General features: G+C 42.5%; 1 protein-coding gene across 1 annotated transcript; it reads right to left on the bottom strand.

Annotated features, from left to right (window-relative positions):
- Positions 1-48: 48 nt before the first annotated feature.
- LOC132390883 (oxytocin-neurophysin 1-like) lies at positions 49-17,714 on the bottom strand. The gene is made up of 3 exons (XM_059963422.1): positions 17,595-17,714; positions 6,303-6,507; positions 49-110 (listed from the first exon to the last, which is right to left on the bottom strand). The coding sequence occupies exons 1-3, from the start codon at positions 17,712-17,714 to the stop codon at positions 55-57; spliced, it is 381 nt and encodes a 126-aa protein (XP_059819405.1). The 3' UTR covers positions 49-54.
- Between the last annotated feature and the right edge of the window lie 3,004 nt (positions 17,715-20,718).

The following is a 20,718-nucleotide window of genomic DNA, read 5'->3' as shown; positions in this document are numbered from 1 at the left end:
GACTCTGAGTTTCTGACCTTGTGCTGTTGATCAGATTTAACCCAGATGCTCACATTAATTTGCGGAGAAGATATTCCTGGTGTCACATGTAGGATCCATGGTGCAGCTGTCTGAAAAAAATGAACAGCAGTAATGTCATTATTATAATCAACATATGCCAATATACACCATCTCCAATAACTACATGATCTTCACTCAACTGGAGGAACTGGAAGAACGAGACTACAGGATACTTGGGATTTGAGGTCAGACAGTGTCATACTTATAATTGCTTATGATCTCAAATGATGACACTTAGCCCAGACAGTCAGTGCTGGCTCAGAGCAACGTTCGAACATTTACTCTCAGTTTTCCCTGTTGTGAAAAAAAAGACACGGACCTGATGTATTAATAGTTTCTCTGTGGCTGCTGCCCAAGTGGCCAAGTATTTACAGCATTCTCTGTTCTATTTCACTAATTAGATTATTCACTAATCTGAAATGGATATTAATTCCAGTTCCATGTCTCAGGAGACAACGTTGTTATGAGTTAAATTAGTTTTAGTCAGATAATGCAGCTTCTGATTAAATTGTCTGAAAGCAGATAGAGCATAGAACAGTACAGCATGGGAACAGGCCATTCGGCCACAATCCAGCTAAGTAGCAAATCAAAGACACCCAAACACTCATCGCTCCAACCTGCACCATGTCTAGATCTCACCATATTCCCTCCACCAATGTGCCTATCCAACGTCTTGTAAAAGCCTCTAATATATTTGCGTTATGTGTAACCTTACCAGACTTTTGTAAATTTGCAAAATAACGTCCTGACATTTGCACTCAATGCCTCGACTAATAAAAACAAGCCTTCTTAACCACATTTTGACCCCTCTAGCCACTTTCATGGAACTATGAATTTGGATCCCAAGATCACTCTACTCAGCTACACTGTTAAGAATCTTTCCCTTAACAGTGTACTCTCTCTTTGCATTTGCCCTAACGAGGTGCAACACCTCACATTTACCTGGGTACTCCATCCGCCATTTCCCAGCCCATATCTGCAACTGTTGTGTATCATGTTGTATTCTTTACCAGTCTACACTATCCACAAATTCACCAATCTTGGTATCATATGCAAATTAACGAACCAACCCAAATACGTTTTCATCCAGGTCACTTATATACATAGCAAACAACAGAGGTCCCAGCACAGATTCCTAAGGAATTCTACTAATTACAGAACTCCAGCTCAAGTAAATCCCTTCAAACACCACCCTCTGTCTTCTATGCGCAAGCAATTTCTGAATCCGAACAGCCAATTCGCTGCAAGTCCCATGCATCTTAATCTCCTCGATCACCCTTCCATGAGGTACTTTGTCAAATGTCCTGCTGAAATCCATGTAGACGACATCCACTACCCTACCCTCATCAATCTCTCTCATCACCTTATCAAAAAACTCAATCAATGTGGTCATGCAAAATTCCACGCTGACTTTCTTTACGAGGCCCTTCAATATACATTACAATCATTACCTGAAGCTTCCTTCGTCCACTTTCAGTTGCTATGATTAGATTAACCAGGAGCAAGAATAAGTTCAAAGTCCACAAAACTTTGGGGAGGGGAAACAAGTATAAATGGCTTGTCTGCTTCCCCTCTCTTTGGTCATACTGTGGTTTCTTCTGGTTAACACTCTTCCTCTGATATATGTATAGAATGCCTTGGACTCATCTTAATCTGACTTGCCAAGGACTTCTCTTCAGTTCTTTTCCAGCTTCTTTATACTCATCATGTGCTTCATTTGATCATAACTCAAAGCTTTACATACTTTTCCTTTTTATTCTTGACTAAATTCATCACCTATCTCAACATCCAAGGTTCTTTTATCTTTCCATCCCCATCCTTCTAACAGGAACGTACCTTTCTGCTACTCTGTACAATGGATCTTTGAAAACTCTCCACATGTCTGATATGGACTTGCCTGAGAAATAGAGTTCACAATTAGCACTTCATAGTTCCTGCCTAATGCACTCATCATTTTCTCAACTCCAATTTAAAATTCTCCCACAAGGCCTAAGTTAAAGAGTTGTGGTCAGACTGTTCTCTAACTGTTCACCCACAGAAAGGTCCATAATCTGGCCAGGCTCATGACCTAAAACCAGGTCCAATTTGTCCCTCTTCTTTCTGGACCACTCACATGATGATTTAAAGTCCTCCTGGATACACTTAACAAATTCTGCTCCATCTAAATCCCTTGCACAAAACATGTCGCAGTTTATCAGAATCAGATTTATTATGTGTCATGAAATTTATTAACTTAGCAGCAGAAGTTCAATGCAATACTTAATATAGATGAAGAAGAAAAAATAATAAGTAAATCAGTTACACTATGCATATATTGTATAGATTAAAAATCATGCAAGTGAAGTAGTGTTCACCGGTCAATGTCCATTTAGAAATTGGATAGTAGAGATGAAGAAGCTGTTCCTGAGTCACTGAGTGTGTGTCTTCAGATAAGTTGAAATCCCCCATGACAACAACCCTATTATTTTTATGCCTTTCTTTAATCTGATTATATCATCTGTTCCTCAGTGTCCCAGTGGCGATCAGGGGGTAGGTCATACAGTCCCATCAGCATAATTGCACCCTTCTTAGTCTTGAGTTCCCTCCAAATGGACTTATTGTCTCACCTCTCCGTTATGTCTCATCTAAGTGCAGCTGTGATATTTTCCTTGAACAGTAGTGCAACTAACCACTGTTACGTATTCAGGCAACAATAAATATGAGTTCGGCAAGGGTTTTTTAAAACAAACAACACATTTATTAAACACAGAAAACAAACCCCCCCAAAAGCAAACAAACACCAACGCAACCGGAAACAGCTGCTGTGCGGCAGCCCAAACAGTTCTTAAAGTGATATTGCAAAAACAGTTCTTTAAAGTGGTATTGCCAAAAGTTTGATATGCTCACAGTCCATTTAAAAAGGAGAGACGTTATAAGACGATTTAAATTCTCTTTCACGTCGCTTAGCTTCGATCCCTGGCATCGAACTTCCCACGAAGAATTTACGAAACGAAACGGCTTAAAAGCACTGACCTTTCCTTCCACACTATCCTCAATCCTTTCTGGTAATCCCAGGAACTAACGCGAGAATAGTCAACAAAATCCTTCCAAATAAGGATCAAACAAAGGCCGAACCCATTTCACCGTAGAAATTGATTCTCCTCGATCTTTAACACCCGAACTCCGATCTTCACTCTCCACTGATTCTCGAACTAGCAGAATTGTAAAGAACCTGCTGGCAATGACCTTTTAAACTTTAGGCATTAGATAAAAACTAAACTGTGTCATCACTTAAATCACACAGTGGCATGAAGTCAACTTGGCAAATCCAGCCACAAACTGCCCCTCCTCACAGGGTGGGGTCTTCCTTTTATAACCTGAAAAAAACCTGTCACATGATCTCTACTGGCGGGAAAATGACGTCACTCCATCATCACAAGACCATTACCTCAAGTCCAGTATAGCTTCAACCCCAGTCACGTGACAGGGCTACCACTGTCATGTGTCACGAGTACATAACACCACTCCTCCACTTTTCCTTCTCCTCTATCTTTTCTAAAACTTCAGAACCCTGGTACATTGATCACCCACTCCGGCCCCTCTCTCAACCAAGTTTCAGTAATGCCTACCATACTGTAGTTTCATGTACCGATGCATGGTCTCAGTTTCATCACCCTTACCCATAATATACCTAGAATTGAAATATACACACTTTAAACTATCTGACCCATCATAGCTGTTATTTTGATTTTGCCTTTCAATTCTTTCCCTGACATCTACCTTCTGATCCGATCTTTTCCTTACTGACCTGCAAGGTTCCCATCCCCCTGCAAAATCTGCTATAGGGAAATTATTTTGCGCATCGGTTGTTTAACGTGTTCTAATGAAAGGTTGCAGGCTGAAATGTTGACTGTACTTCCTAATGATGCTGCCTGACCTGTTGTGTTCCACCAGCATTTTGTGTGTGTTCATTTATGTATTGATTCAATTAATTCTGATGTATTTCTTTATTTTTCTTTAAATGTCTGCAAGAAAATGAATCTCAGTGGTATACAGTGACATATACATAATTTGATAGTAGTAACCAACTTTGAATTTTCACTTTTCAATACAGATTGTGAATCTTATCCATGTGCTTGTTCAGATTGTTCTGTTATTGGGTCCGTGCCATGGCCAACAAATGATTTATCTATCCGTTATGTGAATAGTCACAGAGTCATACAGCATGGAAATAAGCCATTTGGCCCAACTCGTCCACACTGACCCTTCTGTGTTAATCCCATCTTCTGTCAGCTGACATGAAGCCTCCACTGTCTCAGCAATTCAAGTTCTCATCTGGATGCTTTGTAAGTACCGGCAGTGACTCTGTTTCCACCTCTCTACCAGAGTTAGTCTGCAGAACTGTCTGTTCAAGTGAATTCCACAGATTTTTCATCCACTTTATGGTTTAAAAAAACCCTCCTCATCTCTGTTCTAAAGGGACATCTTTATATTCTAAGGCTATGCCCTCTGGTCCTAGACTCTCCACATCAACTCTATACACTCTATCCATTCTATCCAGGCCTTTCAATATTTGAAAGGTTTCAACCAGATTCCCCCACCCCTCATTCTCCTAAAGGGCACAGACCCATTAAACACTTCTCATACATTATCCATACTGCCCAGTGCTTACAAATGCACTCTGGATCATTAAAATATGACCCCAGATTTATGACGTTTAGTTTTACTTACCTCTCATGTGGGAAACCACCTCCTGCACCCTTACTAATTGATTAATTGATTTGTTTGTCTGTTGTATCTTTCAATGATAGTTCGATTTGTGCTGTTCATCTAATGTGAATTGCATGAAGAAACCTGTGTGGAAGAGTTTTTAAAAAGGAAAAGCCATTGCACTGGGGCTATTCCACTCTCTCAGCCTCAGAAATCTTGGTCCAGTGGTATCAGTCATCGTCACAACTGGACTCTTCCTTGGTTGCAATGGATGGCCTTGACTACTGTACCTTACTGTGCCTTTCACTCTCCACAAAGCGTTGCAGAACTGACTTCCTGGCTGTTAGATCTCACTGTTGATCTCATCCTCCCAGACCACCAAAGATGTCTTTGCATCCTAGGACAGGCATTCACTGGGATATGAAACCCATTGGTTACCCTCACCTGGTTTACCCTGCCTGTCGATACAGTGTACTGGGTTGTGGCCGCTACAGCATGCAAACAGCTACTCGGACCCTGTCCATACCTCTCATAATATTACATACCTCAATCATCTACCAGATAAAACAGACTGAGCCTCTCCTAGATGTAACCTTGGAGCAACTGGTCGGCTCTCTGCCTTCACCATAAGTTAAAATAATCATGAGTTCATATCCAGCTCACCCAGGAGTAGATTGTCACCATTGCTTCATGATACAGAGTCAGATTCTCTTTGGGAAAGATAGCAAACCTGAACCCTCTGCTGAGTGTGATAAAGAATATGCATTTCGTCCCCACTTTAATCCCAGGTTCAAAGTGATGAAAGAATCTGTCCAAAGTTTTCCTGGGGTAAACTCTGAAGTTCTAAGTTCAAAATAAATTTATTATCGATGTACATATATGTTAACATATACAACCCTGAGATTCATTTACATGCAGGCATTCACAGTAAAACAAAGGGATACAATAGAATCAATGACAAATTTCAGACCAAGACTGACAAACAGCAATATTCAGAAAACAAACAGTGCAAATATAAAAATGAATTCAATAATTAACTAATTAAGAGATAAATGCTTGGCTCCACCACTATAAAGTCTAAGGCAGTGTCGATAAAATCACGAGTGGTTCCTCCAATGAAATGCTGGAAATTAAGACAAAGAAAAGAAGGTTGCTGTCTGTTTCTGAAAAAATTTCCTAACTGCTCTCAAGAGGAGCTGTAAAATGGTGGAAAAACTCACCAGGTCAGGCAGCATCTGTGGACTGAGAATAGAGTCAATGATTCAGGTCTAAAGACAAAGTGTCATGGAGCTGAAGTGTTTGCTCTGATTCTCCTTCTACAGCTGCCTCACCTGCTGAGTGTTTCCAGATTTGTCTGAGTAATCAAGGGCTGAAGGACCTGTATTGTACAGTACAGTTCTGTATTCTAATATGATAGATTTTCAGCTATATCTATAGTATGCTTGACCTGTAGGACAAAATTGACCATACATTACTTTCAACTTGACAGCTAAGATTGTTTTGGAATTGTCACGTTCGTTGAAAGAGTGTGTGATAAGGAGTAAGCCTCTCACCAGAAGTGCAGCAGATTCCTGCTGTGGCACATTTTCCACCATTCCTGCCACAGATCCTGCCTGAGGGTTCACAGGGTGAGGGCAGGTAGACTTCCTTCTGGCACCGCAACGTCTCAGAAGTTCCGATGTAGCAACCAATCTCCTCCCCACAGCAAACGTTGCTTCCAAAGCATTGGCCCCTATTACCAGGACCACATGGCAGACACTGGGAAAGAGCAGAGAATATATCAGCATGGCCACTCCCAAAGACCATTATATGCTAAATCATAAACACAAAAGATTCTGCAGATACCAGAAATCCAGAATAACACAGACAAAATGCTCAAGCGACTCAGGTCAGTTAGCAACTATGGAGAAGAATAAAGAATTAACTGAGGAAGAGTCTTGGCCCTCCAGCATTTGTGTCTTACTCCAAATTATAAATATGTTGTAAGGACGTGGCAGTGGAATGAACCCAAGTGCTGAACACAGGCGTGGAGGCTAAGTCAGGAGGCATTACTTTCATAGCGAATGTGGAGTTGGTGCCAAGAGAGTGTTTACCCGGAGTCTTGGTTCTAGTAGAGAATTCAGGAACGATGCTAGACTTAGGACTGATAGTCCTAAGAACCACAGAACAAGACTACTCATACACAAGTCAATCAACAAACTGGCATCTTCTAGTTGTGGTCACAGGATTCTTATACTGCATTGGCCGATAGAAAGCAGGTGTTTGTAGTTATGGAACCTGGGAATGATTAGGATCTAAATGAGGTGATTTGGGCACAACTACTGAGGAAGATAGCCAGGTGCCAGAAGGGACCATGACAAAATAATTCTTGGTAAATTGGTTTATTATTGTCATGCACTTCACTGTATGATTTGATGTTTTGATGTACATGTGACAAATAAAGTGAATCTATAAGAAGCAGTGATAGAAGTGATTGGTCAGCCTTGTGGTCTGTACTTTCAGGCATTTGAACCTTGTGCTCGATGAAAAGAGTAAAGTCTTACAGTATTACTGACCTCTGAAGAAAATCTTTTTTGTTATGAACAACAGAACAAATTTTTGGAGGATCTCAGCAGGTTGAGAACATCAATTGAGGCAAAGAGATAGTTGGAGTGTTGGGTTGAGATCCTTTTGCCTCCACGGATGCTGCTCGAATTGCTGGATTCCTCCAGCAGTTTGTAGTTCCTGATCCAGATTCACCACATTTACAGTCTCTCTTGTTGCACTGTTTTTGTATGTTGGTGACACTGATTAAATTTGCAAGAAGTGTTTTACAGAGTTTTTGAACCATAGAGCTTGGAAACAGGCCCTTTGACACATTGAGTCCACATGAACCATCAAACACTCATTTACACTAACCCTGTGCTTTCTCAAATTTCAAAGTAAAGTTTATTACCAGAGTACAAACATGTCATCACATACAACCCTAAGATTCATTTTCCTATGGGTATTCTTCGCAAATCTATAGAATAGTAACTGTAAACAGGATCAATGAACAACAAACTGTGCAAATGCTAATATAAATAAATAGCAATAAATAAAAAGTATGAAATAACATGAAATGGAAAGACATGAAACTACAAGATAGAGTCTCAAATGAGACCATTGGTTGTGGGTACACCAAAAACTGAATGAGTGTAGCTATCCCTTTTGCTCAAGAGTCTGAGGGCTGAGGGGTAGTAACTGTCCTTGAACCTACTGGTGCGAGTCCTGAGGTGCTTGTATCTCCTTCCTGATAGAAGCAGTGAGAAAAGAGCATGGCCTGGGTGGTGAGGATGTTGCATTTCTTTGTCCATGTTTCATGTTAATGCGCTCAATGGTTGGGGGGGTTTTATTTGTGATGTACTGGGGCAAATTAACTAACTTTTGTGAGATATTTTTTGTGAATCCAGGATTGAACAGCTTATCATATGAAGAGCTTTTAATGGCTCTGGGCCTGTTTTCACTGGAATTCAGAAGAATGAGGGGTGGCCTCCCTGAAACACATTGTAACGTAAAAAGCTTTGATACAGTGGATAAGGAGAAGATGTTCCCTATTGTGAGAGTGTCTAAGAGCCAAAGGCACATCCTCAGAACAGAAGGGTGGCCTTTTCAAATAGAGATGAGGAGGAATTTCATTAACCAGAGAGTGGTGAATCTGTGGAATTCTCTGCCACAAGCAGCTGTAGCGGCTAAGTCTTTATGTGTATTTAATGCAGAGGTTGATTGATTCTTAATTGGTCAGGGCATGAAGGGATATGGGGAGAAAGCAGGAGATTGGGGTTGAGAGGAAATTGGATCAGCCGTGATAAAATTGTGAAGTGGACCCGAGGGGCCAAATGGCCTAAATCAGCTCATAAATGTTATGTTCTATTTTTAGAAAAACAAGTTAAATCAAATTTTGATCATTTTTGAATACACTAAAAGCAAAATCTTATGAAAATTCATCTTCCAGTTGAGCAATGATTAATACCACTGAGACTCTTTAGAATCAGTTTGTCCATTTGATCAATATTGTCTGTTCCTATGAATTATCCCTCTGAGTTATTGACTTATTTGACCGGGCAGCTTCCTGTTACACACACAAACTACCATTAAACTATCTCGGAAATAGACTTCCATTCCAGTCTATTCCAGACAATTTTGTAAGTTTTCCTAAATAAAATGAAGTGAGGGTTTTATGTTTAATGGAACCCGAAACACATTTTGCTGAACTCCAAAACCTAATGTAATGCCCTCATTCACATCTTTACTGTTTTGCTGTATGTATTTCATTGAGCAGTTCTGTGAGAGCAGTCTGTTCTGCTTTCAGCCTGTTTGGGTTATTGTTAAAGATAAGGGGTGATGTGGAATGTGTGCCATCCAGTTAGGGGGAGGTTTTCTTGATGAGGGGCTTGAAGGTTGGTCTTGGGGTTTTTTTAGGTTCTGCGGGAGATGAAGGGAGAAGACACTGGGGAGAACTGATTGTAGGTTATGACCCGGTTGAGGACCCATTTGATTGAGATGCATTGCAAGCGATGTTCGGAAGGTGGTGTGGACTTTTACGCTGACCGAGGGCTCAGCGCGTGACTGACTGAGAAGTTCAAGGTGAGCTCCAATTTGTGCTCATTAGACTGTTTAATTAGGATGGGTCCTTTTCTTTTTGTTTTTCTTTACTAACCCTTTAGTTAAGATTCAGAAATATAATTCCTTTAGTGGTATGCAATGTAGTCTGTTACTTCATGGTACTAATTTGTAACACGGTAGCAAATTAGACAGTAGCCACACAAACCGAGGTTAGGGGCTGAAGAGCGGACTCCATCTCACGAGTTTGGTGGGATTGGAGAGTGCTTTCCCTAGACATGCGCAGCCGAGGAAACCAGAGGATTTCATTGTGGGGTTATCATCCGGGATCGATTTCGTTGGATGCTGTGTGAATGCCCTGAGCACTGATCCAGTGAGTTGTGTGCTTAAGCCTGTGTCAAACTTTGTCTGGTAAAGTGATTACAATCTGTGGTTATGGATATTGTACAGGGTTCAGCGGATGTGTGAATCCATGAGGTTACTGGTAACGAATGCATGTGCATTGAGTGGGGTCAACATTCATATTCCCAACAAATTGTTAATTCAAACTTTAAGTACCATTAAATCAGTAGGAGCAGTTGCTATTGTGGAGCAGAGGTTTGATAAACTGATGGGCAAAGGCATTGTTTTATCTCAGACTAGCGCTGACGTAATGGCAGTGGAACTGCCTGGTACTATTGGGACCTCGGGAGGTGGGAGGGGCAGCGTGCTGTCTATACTTTCCCAGAGGAGGAGAGTGTAGGCGAGTGTGCAAAATCAGAGGCCAAGTCTCCTGTATCTGGGGGTGGGGAATTCAAAAACAGGTTACTCTGCTCTGTGCCTAGCGAGGGGAAGTTGTGGTCTGATTTGGAATGTCTAACAAGTCATCCAGCGAGGAGTGAATATTCTGAGTTCGTATCAGCCCGTACCTCCCTGGCGAAAAACTGGCAAAGTGCATAGGTAGGGGGGTCCTAGTTATCGAAAGCCGAGAGTGTTCTCAGGAGTGAAGCCCACCCCCAAGTGGGAAGAGAAATCTGAGACTTGAGCAAAGAGACTTTTCAGATGCTGGATGAGTGGCAGTGCTCTGCTGTGGTCCATGTGCAAGCTCTAGAAAACGTGATTGGCACAAAGGGAAGCCCAATGGAGCTTATGATGGGGTTTCAGAACATGTTTCAGGAGAAGGGAGAAAAGCTTTCCAGTTATTTCTTCAGTGGTTTGATCGGGGCACGTCTGCACAAGCACGTCGAGAAGGGCCAGTTAGAAGAGCAAGAAGAGTTTAAACGGAGACAGTTAATTCTTCAGCAGTTTGGTTGGGGCACAACTGCACAAGCACGTGGATGTCAGCCAGGTAGAACAGCGAGAAGAGTTTAAAAGGAGACAGGTTGATAGAGTGGGTGCTGGAGGAGGGGGTGACAGAGTAGCTGGAGACAGAATAGGAAGGTTTTGGCTCAACAGGGCTTTGACGACAGCAGGTCGAAGTGAGGTAAGTTACCTGTATAGAATACAGACAGGAAGTATGTGTGTGAGGCCAGTGTTCTGTACTGGGTGTCAGATGTGGGAAGTCCTAGAAACTCCCAGCCTCCCAGATGGCCACATTTGTGCCAGATGCGTTAAGCTGCAGCTCCTTAGAGGCCACATTAGGGAACTGGAAATGCACCTCGATAACCTTTGTCTGGTCAGGGGGAGTGAGGAAGTGATAGGTAGGAGCTACAGGTAGGTAGCCACACCGGGGCCTCAGGAGACAGATAAGTGGGTAACAGTCAGGAGAGGGAAAGGCAGGGGTCAGAGGCTAGAGAGTACCCCTGGTGCTGTCCCATTAACAATGTATTTCTGCTTGAGTACTGTATTGGGGGGGGGGTGCGGAACAGCCTACCTGGGGGAAGCAACAGAGGCCACACCTCTGGCGCAGAGTCTGGCCCTGGTGCTCAGAAGAGTAGGGAAAGGAAGAGGATGGCAGCAGTGATAGGGGACTCTATAGTTAGGGGGTCAGACAGGCAACTCTGTGGGTGCAGGAAATAAACACAGATGGTAGTTTGTCTCCCAGGTGCTAGGGTCCGGGATGTTTCTGATCACGCCCACGATATCCTGAAGTGGGAAGGAGAAAAGCCAGAGATCGTGGTATGTATTGGTAGGAAAAGGGAAGAGGAGATTGCTGAGCCTCTGGTGATGATCTTTGCATCGTTAATGGGGACAGGAGAGGTTCCAGAGGATTGGAGGGTTGAGGATGTTGTTCCCTTATTCAAGAAAGAGAGTAGAGATAGCCCAGGAAATTATAGACCGGTGAGTATTACTTCAGTGGTTGGTAAGTTAATGGAAATTATTCTGAAAGGCAGGATTTATGAACATTTGGAGAGGCATAATATGATTAGAAATAGTCAGCATGGCTTTGTCAAAGGCAGGTGAGCCTGATTGAATTTTTTGAGGATGTGACTAAACACATTGATAAAGGAAGAGCAGTAGATGTAGTGTATATGGATTTCAGCAAGGCATTTGATAAGGCACTCTATGCAAGGCTTATTGAGAAAGTAAGGAGGCATGGGATCCAAGGGGACATTGCTTTGTGGATCCAGAACTGCCTTGACCACAGAAAGTAAATAGTGGTTGTAGATGAGTCATATTCTGTTTGAGGTTGGTGACCATTAGTGTGCCTCAGGGATTTGTACTGGGACCCCTACTGTTTCTGATTTTTATAAATGACCTGGATGAGGAAGTGGAGGGATGGGTTAGTAAATTTGCTGATGACGCAAAGGTTGGAGGCGTTGTAGATAGAGTGGAGGGCTGTCAGAGGTTACAGCAGGACATTGATAGGATGCAAAACTGGGTTCAGAATTGGCAGATGGAGTTCAACCCAAATAAGTGTGAGGTGGTTCATTTAGAGATGTCAAATATGATGGCAGAATTTAGTATTAATGGTAAGACTCTTGGCAATGTGGAGGATCAGAGGGATCTTGGGGTCCAAATCCATAGGAAACTCAAAGCTGCTGCGCAGGTTGACTCTGTGGTTAAGAAGGCATACGGTGCATTGGCTTTCATGAACTGTGGAATTAAGTTAAAGAGTCAAGAGGTAATGTTACAGCTTTATAGGTTCTTGGTCAGACCCCACTTGGAGTACTGTGCTCAGTTCTGGTCACCTCGCTATAGCTGTGGAAACTATAGAAAGGCTGCAGAGGAGATTTACAAGGATGATGCCTGGATTGGGGAGCATGCTGTATGAGAATAGGTTGAGTGAACTCGGCCTTTTCTCCTTTGAGCAACAGAGGATGAGAGGTGACCTGATAAAGGTGTATAAGCTGATTAAAGACATTGATCGTGTGGATAGTCAGAGGCTTTTCTCAGGGCTGATATGGCTAGCACGAGAGTGCACAGTTTGAAGGTGCTTGGAAGAAGGTACAGAGCAGATGTTAGGTGTAAGTTTTTAACACAGAGAGTGGTGAGAGAGTGGAATAGGCTGCCAGCGGCGGTGGTAGAGGCAGAAACAATGGGGTCTTTGAAGAGATGGTCTTTTAAGGGTGGCTACATGGAGCTAAGAAAATTAGAATTTTATGGGTAAGCCTAGGTAATTTCTAAGGTAAGGACACGATCGGCCCAGCTTTGTGGGCTGAAGGGTCTGTATTGTGATGTAGGTTTTCTATGTTTCTATGTTACATTTTTGGGTTAAAGAAGCAGCCTCTCTAACAGTTGAGGTGAATCAGTGAAGAATGAACCAAGCGGTGACAGGCGCCCAGTCACCAGACCTGATCACTTAGGAGCTCCGAATCTCTCATAATATATGCCTAGCCCCTCGTTTGTTGTGCTGATTAAAGAGAGGAAGAGAATGCGATGGAGGTGTGGGAGGCCTCCATCAGCAGGGTACAGTCTTTGGTAGTAGCCCCCTTGGCTGAAGTGACCACTGATAACCCACCCCAGTGAGTGGTATAGGAGCTCGTGGCAGAGTAGGTAAACAACCCTATTCCTGAAAACTTGGGGGGGGGGGCAAGCTCCAGTGTATTGCTACCGATTGAGGGTATTTATGCTAGAGCCCTACTTGACATCGACTCTCAGGTTACTCTGCTGTACTGTTTGTTTTCTACCTGGTATTTAACTCATTTACCATTGATGTCACTCAGTGCGCTAGGGATCTGGGGTCTTAGTACAGATGACTATCCGTATGATGGTTCCCTGTGATTGGAGCTGGAGTTTTTGGAGGCAGGTGTGGGAGCAGCTGCAGACCTTGATATATTAGTATTGGTTTGTCTGGACCCGGTCGAGAAGGATGAAGCTTCAATTCTTGTGGGGACAAATACGCCTATTGCGAGGCGGCTGGTGGGAGCCTGCAAAGAGAAAGCTGAGGAGAGCTTTCTGAAAACATTGTCCATTTCACCCTGTATTCTGAGCTGCTTTTGAAAAAGTGCATGTCTGCACTGGGCTGGATGATGAGCATAAACAAGGGACTGATCAGGCAGGGGATGCTGATGGTGCACCTCTTTCCAGTGATTGTAACGTCTAGAGTTCCCATGAGACAAGTCAGGGAGAAACACTCTTCCAAAGAGGGAAAGTTAACTGCAAGTCATTCAACACCGGGGACTCCGCAATATCTGAAGGTTGGAAGAAGATGTTGATAGAGAAGATGTTGAAACTGGAAGATGTCCTTTCTAATGACGATTTTGATGTGGGTTGTTCCAAGAGCTCTTGCCACACCATCTGGATGACAGTGTACACCCTGTTCACAGGAAGGTCATGGCAACTGTGCCTGCAGAGGTGGAGGACATTCAGCAGCAGCTGTAGAAATTGACGGAAGCTGGGATCATCTCTGAGTCCAGAAGCCCTTAAGAGTTTGCAATAGTGGTAGCCAGGAAGAGGAATGGGAAGGTACAGATATGTGTGGACTATCAGACTCTGAACAGGTGTACAGTCCCCGGTCAGTATACGGTCCGAGATTTGAGGACACGCTGGCCTGCCTGAGCGGTGCAAGTGGTTCAGTAGGCTGGACATGAGGAATGGGTATTACCAGATCTCTATGGGTAAGGCTGACAAAGACAAAATGTTATTCATATATCTACTGGGATTCCTTCAGTTCAAAGGGATGCCCCAGGGCAAATCAGGAGACCCTGCAAATTTCCAGTGGGTCATGGAGGAAATGGTGGGGGATATGAACTTGCTTGAGGTATTGGTGTACCTCATCATGTTTGGGTCCACCTTGGAGGAACATGTAGTGAGGCTACAGAAGGTGCTGGGCTGACTGAAAGTTGAAGGGTTAAAACATTCCCCAGACAAGTGCAGTTCTGCAAGATGTCTGTCAACTTTGTTGGGTACATTGTCTCAGGGGATGGAGTAGCTACTATCCATCTAAGATAGAGACGGTGACCACATGGCTAAGGCCCCGGATTGTGAGCACCTTGCGCTCGTTCCTTGGGTTCTGTAGGTACTATCAGAGTATTGTGAAAGACCACTCTAAAGTGAGTCATCCTTTAAATCAACTTCTGTGCAGCTACCCTTCCTTGGGGAAGAAAGGGAGGATGAAAGGAGAGGATGGTAAAGATTATCTTAGCCATTCAGAACTTTTTGGAGCGAGATGGGATGTGAAATGCAAAGAGGTATTTCAGTTGCTGAAGGAGCTGCTGAGGAAAGTGCCTGTGCTGGTTTTTGCGGACCCCTGGTTGCCATATGTTTTGCAAACAAATGCCAACAGAGAGAGCTTAGCGGGTGTTCTGTATCAGGATCAGGGCACAGGGTGAAACTACCCCACATACAAATTAGAGTTCCTGGCATTGAAATGTGCTGTGATGGATAAGCTAAGTGACTATCTAAATGGTGTCAAGTTCAAGGTGAGGACGGACACATTAACTTATATCCTAACCTCGACAAAATTGGATGCTACAGGCCGACAGTGGTTGGCAGCTTTGTCTGCCTATGATTTCAGCCTGAAATACTGGACAGGAAGTCGGAACATTGATGATGTTGCATTGTCCTGACATGCACATGAAGGGCTGGACAGGAACGGAAAGTGGGAGAGCGCTCCTGCCTCTGGAGTCAATGCCATGTGCCAGTTTTCCATCACGGGGAAGGTAGAGGAACGACAAGGGCACAATCGAGTAATAGATCATTTGGGAGCTTCTGATGGTGCCAATCCACAAGCTTACTGCACCCTGACTGCTCTGAAACCAAACCAGTTGCCAAAATTGAGCCCTGGGGAAGTGGCAGCCACTCAGCAAGATGGTGTATTGGTACTGTTTGCTCAGCAGTTGCGAAGGGGCACAAGGCCTAAGCAGACAAGATGAAACACTTTTGGTGCCTACACCACTGAGAGAATAACCCAGATTGGAGTTAAGGAACCAGATGCTATACCAGATCACATCGCCTCTGTATGGCCCTCAGCATTCCCATCTGGTTCTGCTTGAGAAGTATCAAAGGATTGTGTTGAAGTTCTTTCATGATTATTCTGGCCATATGGGGGTTGACAAAACCTATGGATTGCTCAACGATTGGTTCTACTGGCCCCAAATGAAGCCAGAGGTCGAAGAGTACTGCAAGTCGTGCATTTGATGTATATGGAGGAAGACACTGCCTACGAGAGTCACTCCATTGTCCCACTTGCAGAATGCGGGGCCATTTCACCAATTTTGTACGGATTTCCTGTCAATAGATCCAGATGCCAGCAGTATGCCGAATCAAGAATTTATTTAAAAATAAAAGAACAATTCTGATTTCCAAGGAGAGATATGAGGGGTGATTGATAAGTTCATGGCCTAAGGTAGAAGGAGTCAATTTTAGAAATCCTAGCACATTTATTTTTCTGCATAGTCCCCTCCTACATTTACACACTTAGTCCAGCGGTCATGGAGCGTTCGGATGTTGGACCTCCGGAAAGTGTCCACAGCATGGGTGATTGATAAGTTTGTGACCTAAGGTAAACAGAGATGAGTTATGCAGCCCTCAGTACATGCACATGCAGTTCAAATCTTTCAGTGATTATGCAGAAAGTTTGAAGTTATTAACTTATCTCCTTCTACCTTAGACCGTGAACTAATCAATCACCCCAATGAGTTATTAACTGATGAGCTATTAGCTTCAAATTTTCTGCATAATCACTCAAAGAGTTGAACTGCATGTGCATGCACCAAAAGTTGTATAACTCATCTCCTTCTATCTTAGGCCACCAGCTTATCAATCCCCATGCCATGTACACCTTCTGGAGGTCCATGATCCGTATGCTCCATGACCGCTGGACTAACTGTGTAAACGTAGGAGGGGAGTATGTTGAAAAATAAATGTGCTAAGTTTTCTAAAATTGATTCCTTCTACCTTAGGCCACAAACTTATCAATCGGCCCTTGTAGCTTGTGGTCTATTAGCTCCGAAGGCCTCGCCGGTTAGGTACGGGGAGCAACTGTTTTGGTGCACTCAAGCTCTGATAGCCCAAAAGTCCATAAAAGATGAGTTTTCAGTCATCAGTATTTATCATGTTCAAGCTCGCTTAACAATCTCACAGCCACGGAGTTGCTGAGGGACTCCACCAAGCAGCAGAATTTAGTGTCATCGGCTGTGATTTCTCGCAGAAACCAAGTGACAACATCTTGCTCCCAAAACGCCCCCAGTTTCAAAGCAACTGCACTGGGCAACATGTTCAATAAATCGTCCTGATGTCTTGTGGTCACCAATGTAGGTTTTTTACCAAAAAAAACAAATTTGAGGCATTTTAATGTTTTATGAAACCCACGACACATTTTATTGAACTCCAACACCTAAACAACAAAAAGGTGCCAAAACTCTCTGTGTGGTATCATCATCATGTCAGAGCAGCCTCTTAAAGTGAAACCCCTGCTCAATATCAGTGGTTCTGAATTATGTACATTTCTCCCAATTACGTCACACTGCACTTTGGTTAAACATAACCGGGCACTGAAACTTCCAACTTTCTCAGAATTATTTAGTAAATTTCCATGAGATAATTTTAGAATTATTCATTTTATGGAATTGCAAAAAAACTGTTTGGAGAGTCAAGTATCATTTTCAATGACACACTGAAACCACGGGTTTTGATGAGAGAGTTTAAGTTCGGTGTCTTTACAGAACAAGGTCAGATCACTGATTCTTACAACACCGACTACCTGGTTGGAAGCCACCCTTGCTCAAGAACTATCCGAATGAATCTCTGTGAAACATGAAAAGAACCCTGTACAATCTTCAAATCGACAGAAATTTCACTATTTGTACCGGTTTTCCAATGTAAGAAGTCTTTTGAATAATAAAGGTGTTATTCCCTTACAAGGCATTATTATCAAAGATGTGAAGGAATTTACTCCTTACCTGTCTGATCTCCATGTCCACGATGGATCTTTTGCCTCCGATGGGACAGTTGTTGATGTAGCAAGCTGAAGAGAAGGCAATGAGACAGAGGAGTGCAACGATGAGGCAAGTAGACTGCATGATGTTCTCCTGATGTATCTGGACACAGGAAACCTTCCAAACTGTTCTGAGCAACTTCCCGTCTGCTCTCTTTTTATACCCACGAAAATGATCAGTGCGCCGGAATGTATTAACTTTGCTAATTTGTTGAATTCTGATTATATTTTCTAAACCATTATAATGAATTCCCAAACTGTACTACTCATGATCCACCTGAGGTCAGTCCATAACCCCAACATTTTAATTTTATAAATACTTAATTGATTCAAAACATGATTCCAATCTGAATATCATTTACCAATTAAGCATTACTTTAGTACTTCAATGCATAAAGATCATCACAATCAAAGGTAAGGTGAAAATTAATAGTTCAAATTACTGTGATTTAGAAAATAGACTTCGGGGCTAAAATTATCAGGAAATAATTAAGTCAGACGTGGGATTGAATATCGAAAGATCTTCAAAGACTTTGAAAGTTTCAGAAAAGTGTTGTTCATGATAACCAAATCCCAATCCAACGAACCACAGCAGAGTGAATGAAAGGTACAACATTAACATTGGTTGAAGCTGCTGAATTTGCCTTTCAGTCAGAACAACCAATATACAACAGCCACCACACCAGTGATGTGCATTTCCAAGGGAGTCTACAGCAATACATTCTAAGCACTGTTTTCACTGCTGATCAAAAAGAAAAAAAAAACTCAAGTTGGGGACAACTCTGTTCCAAAAGTCAGTTTGTAAATGCAGGAAATAGGATCAGGAACAGGCTCTTCAGCCCTCAACTGTGTACTATCATCACTCGGTAATTCCATGCCAGATCATTGGCTAAAATCCAATCATTATATACATTCATTCATGATACATGGAGCTTAGAAAAATGGCGGCTGTAGGTAACCCTTATAATTTCTAAAGTAAGTACTTGTTCAGCACAGCAACATGGGCCGAAGGGCCTGTATTGTGCTGTAGGATTTCTATGTTTCTACGATTCTATAAATCAGACTGAAGGAAAAGATGCTGATGTTTGTGCTTTCTGTCCAGTTTTGAAAAAGAAAGTGTAAGACTTGGATGTTAGAAAAATAGAAATGAGAAAACTACCATTCTCTTTTTTTTTGGTTAATGACAAGAATAGATTGATGGTTCACTAGCTCACATGGTTTAAGCTAAATTTGGGAGCTTTGTGACCAAACTCTTTCTTCAAGGAGAGGTTAGAGGCTAAGTAGTACTCTCATGCTGGTCTACAAGAGATCACAAACTAGAAGAAAAATTACAAGACAGATAGAGGCAATTCAGCCCATCATCCAGATGTGTGTCATAAAGAGACATGCAGCCTAATTCAGATTTCCCACACTTGACGCATAACACTGTGAGTCACAACTTTTCAACTTCATATTCAGTTCAATCAGTCCTTCCAGCAGAGAATTCCAGAGCCTTCTGTGTCAGGCAAGTGACAGCTTACTCGTAGTTCGAAAGGCAAGTAATTTGACTGTTAACATTATTAAAAACTCATTTTCTGAAGTAAATTGTGGCAAACAATAAAGAGGCTAGCGGAATTGAAACTGACTCAGAGTCTAAGCATGACATGTTTGAGACAGAGATGACGTCACTGTTGGAGATGGAGTTAGAGTGAGGAGGAGTCAAGGCAGAGAAGATCTGATCCCCACCCACCTAAGCTGACTGCAACATTGGATCACTGTAAGCACAGAGCCTGTTTGAAGAGGCCGAGAATGGATTTCGGCTGGATGACAAGGACTGGACCATGAGTGTATTACTGTGCTGGGGCATGGGTCCGAATGTGGGGTGCAATTCTGTGTTTGGACAATTTAAACCATCCTAGGCCATTCTAGATTGGGTAGTGAGCAATGAGGAAGGGTTAGTTAGCAATCTTGTCATGTGAGGCCCCTTGGGTAAGAGTGAGCATAATATGATGGAATTCTTCATTAAGATGGAGAGTGACATAGTTAATTCAGAAACAAAGGTTCTGAACTTAAAGAAGGGTAACTTTGAAGGTATGAGATGTGAATTAGCTAAGATAGACTGGCAAATGATACTTAAAGGGTTGACGGTGTATATGCAATGGCAAGCATTTGAAGATTGCACAGATGAACTACAATGATTGTTCATCACAGTTTGGCAAAAGAATAAACCAGGGAAGGTAGTGCAGCAGTGGCTGGCAAGGGAAATTAGGGATATTATCAAGTCCCAAGATAAAACATACAAATTAGCCAGAAAAAGCAGCACACCTGAGGACTGGGAGAAATTCAGAGACCAGCAGAGGAGGACAAAGGGCTTAATCAGGAAAGGGAAAAAAGATTATGAGAGAAAGCTGGCAGGGAACATAAAAACTGACTGTAAAAGCTTTTATAGATATGTGAAAAGAAAAAAGATTGGTTAAGACAAATGTAGGTCCCTTACAGTCAGAAACAGGTGAATTGATCATGGGGAACAAGGACATGGCAGACCAATTGAATAACTACTTTGGTTCTGTCTTCACTAAGGAGGACATAAATAATCTTCCAGAAATTGTAGGGGACCGAGGGTCTAGTGAGATGGAGGAACTGAGGGAAATACATGTTAGTAGGGAAGTGGTGTTAGGTAAATTGAAGGGATTAAAGGCAGATAAATCCCCAGAGCCAGATGGTCTGCATCCCAGAGTGCTTAAGGAAGTAGCCCAAGAAATAGTGGATGCATTATTGATAATTTTCAAAACTCTTTAGATTCTGGATTAGTTCCTGAGGATTGGAGGGTGGCTAATGTAACCCCACTTTTTAAAAAAGGAGGGAGAGAGAAACTGAGGAATTATAGACCGGTTAGTCTGACATCGGTGGTGGAGAAAATGCTAGAGTCGATTATCAAAGATGTGATAACAGCCCATTTGGAAAGCGGTGAAATCATCGGACAAAGTCAGCATGGATTTGTGAAAGGAAAATCATGTCTGAAGAATCTTACAGAATTTTTTGAAGATGTAACTAGTAGAGTGGATAGGGGAGAGCCAGAGAATGTGGTATATTTGGATTTTCAAAAGGCT

The sequence above is a fragment of the Hypanus sabinus genome, chromosome 3 (genome assembly GCF_030144855.1).
Source record: "Hypanus sabinus isolate sHypSab1 chromosome 3, sHypSab1.hap1, whole genome shotgun sequence".
Classification (NCBI taxonomy): Eukaryota; Metazoa; Chordata; class Chondrichthyes; order Myliobatiformes; family Dasyatidae; genus Hypanus; species Hypanus sabinus.
Note: the sequence above shows the minus strand (reverse complement) of the source record. Positions and strands in the feature narration are given on the sequence as shown.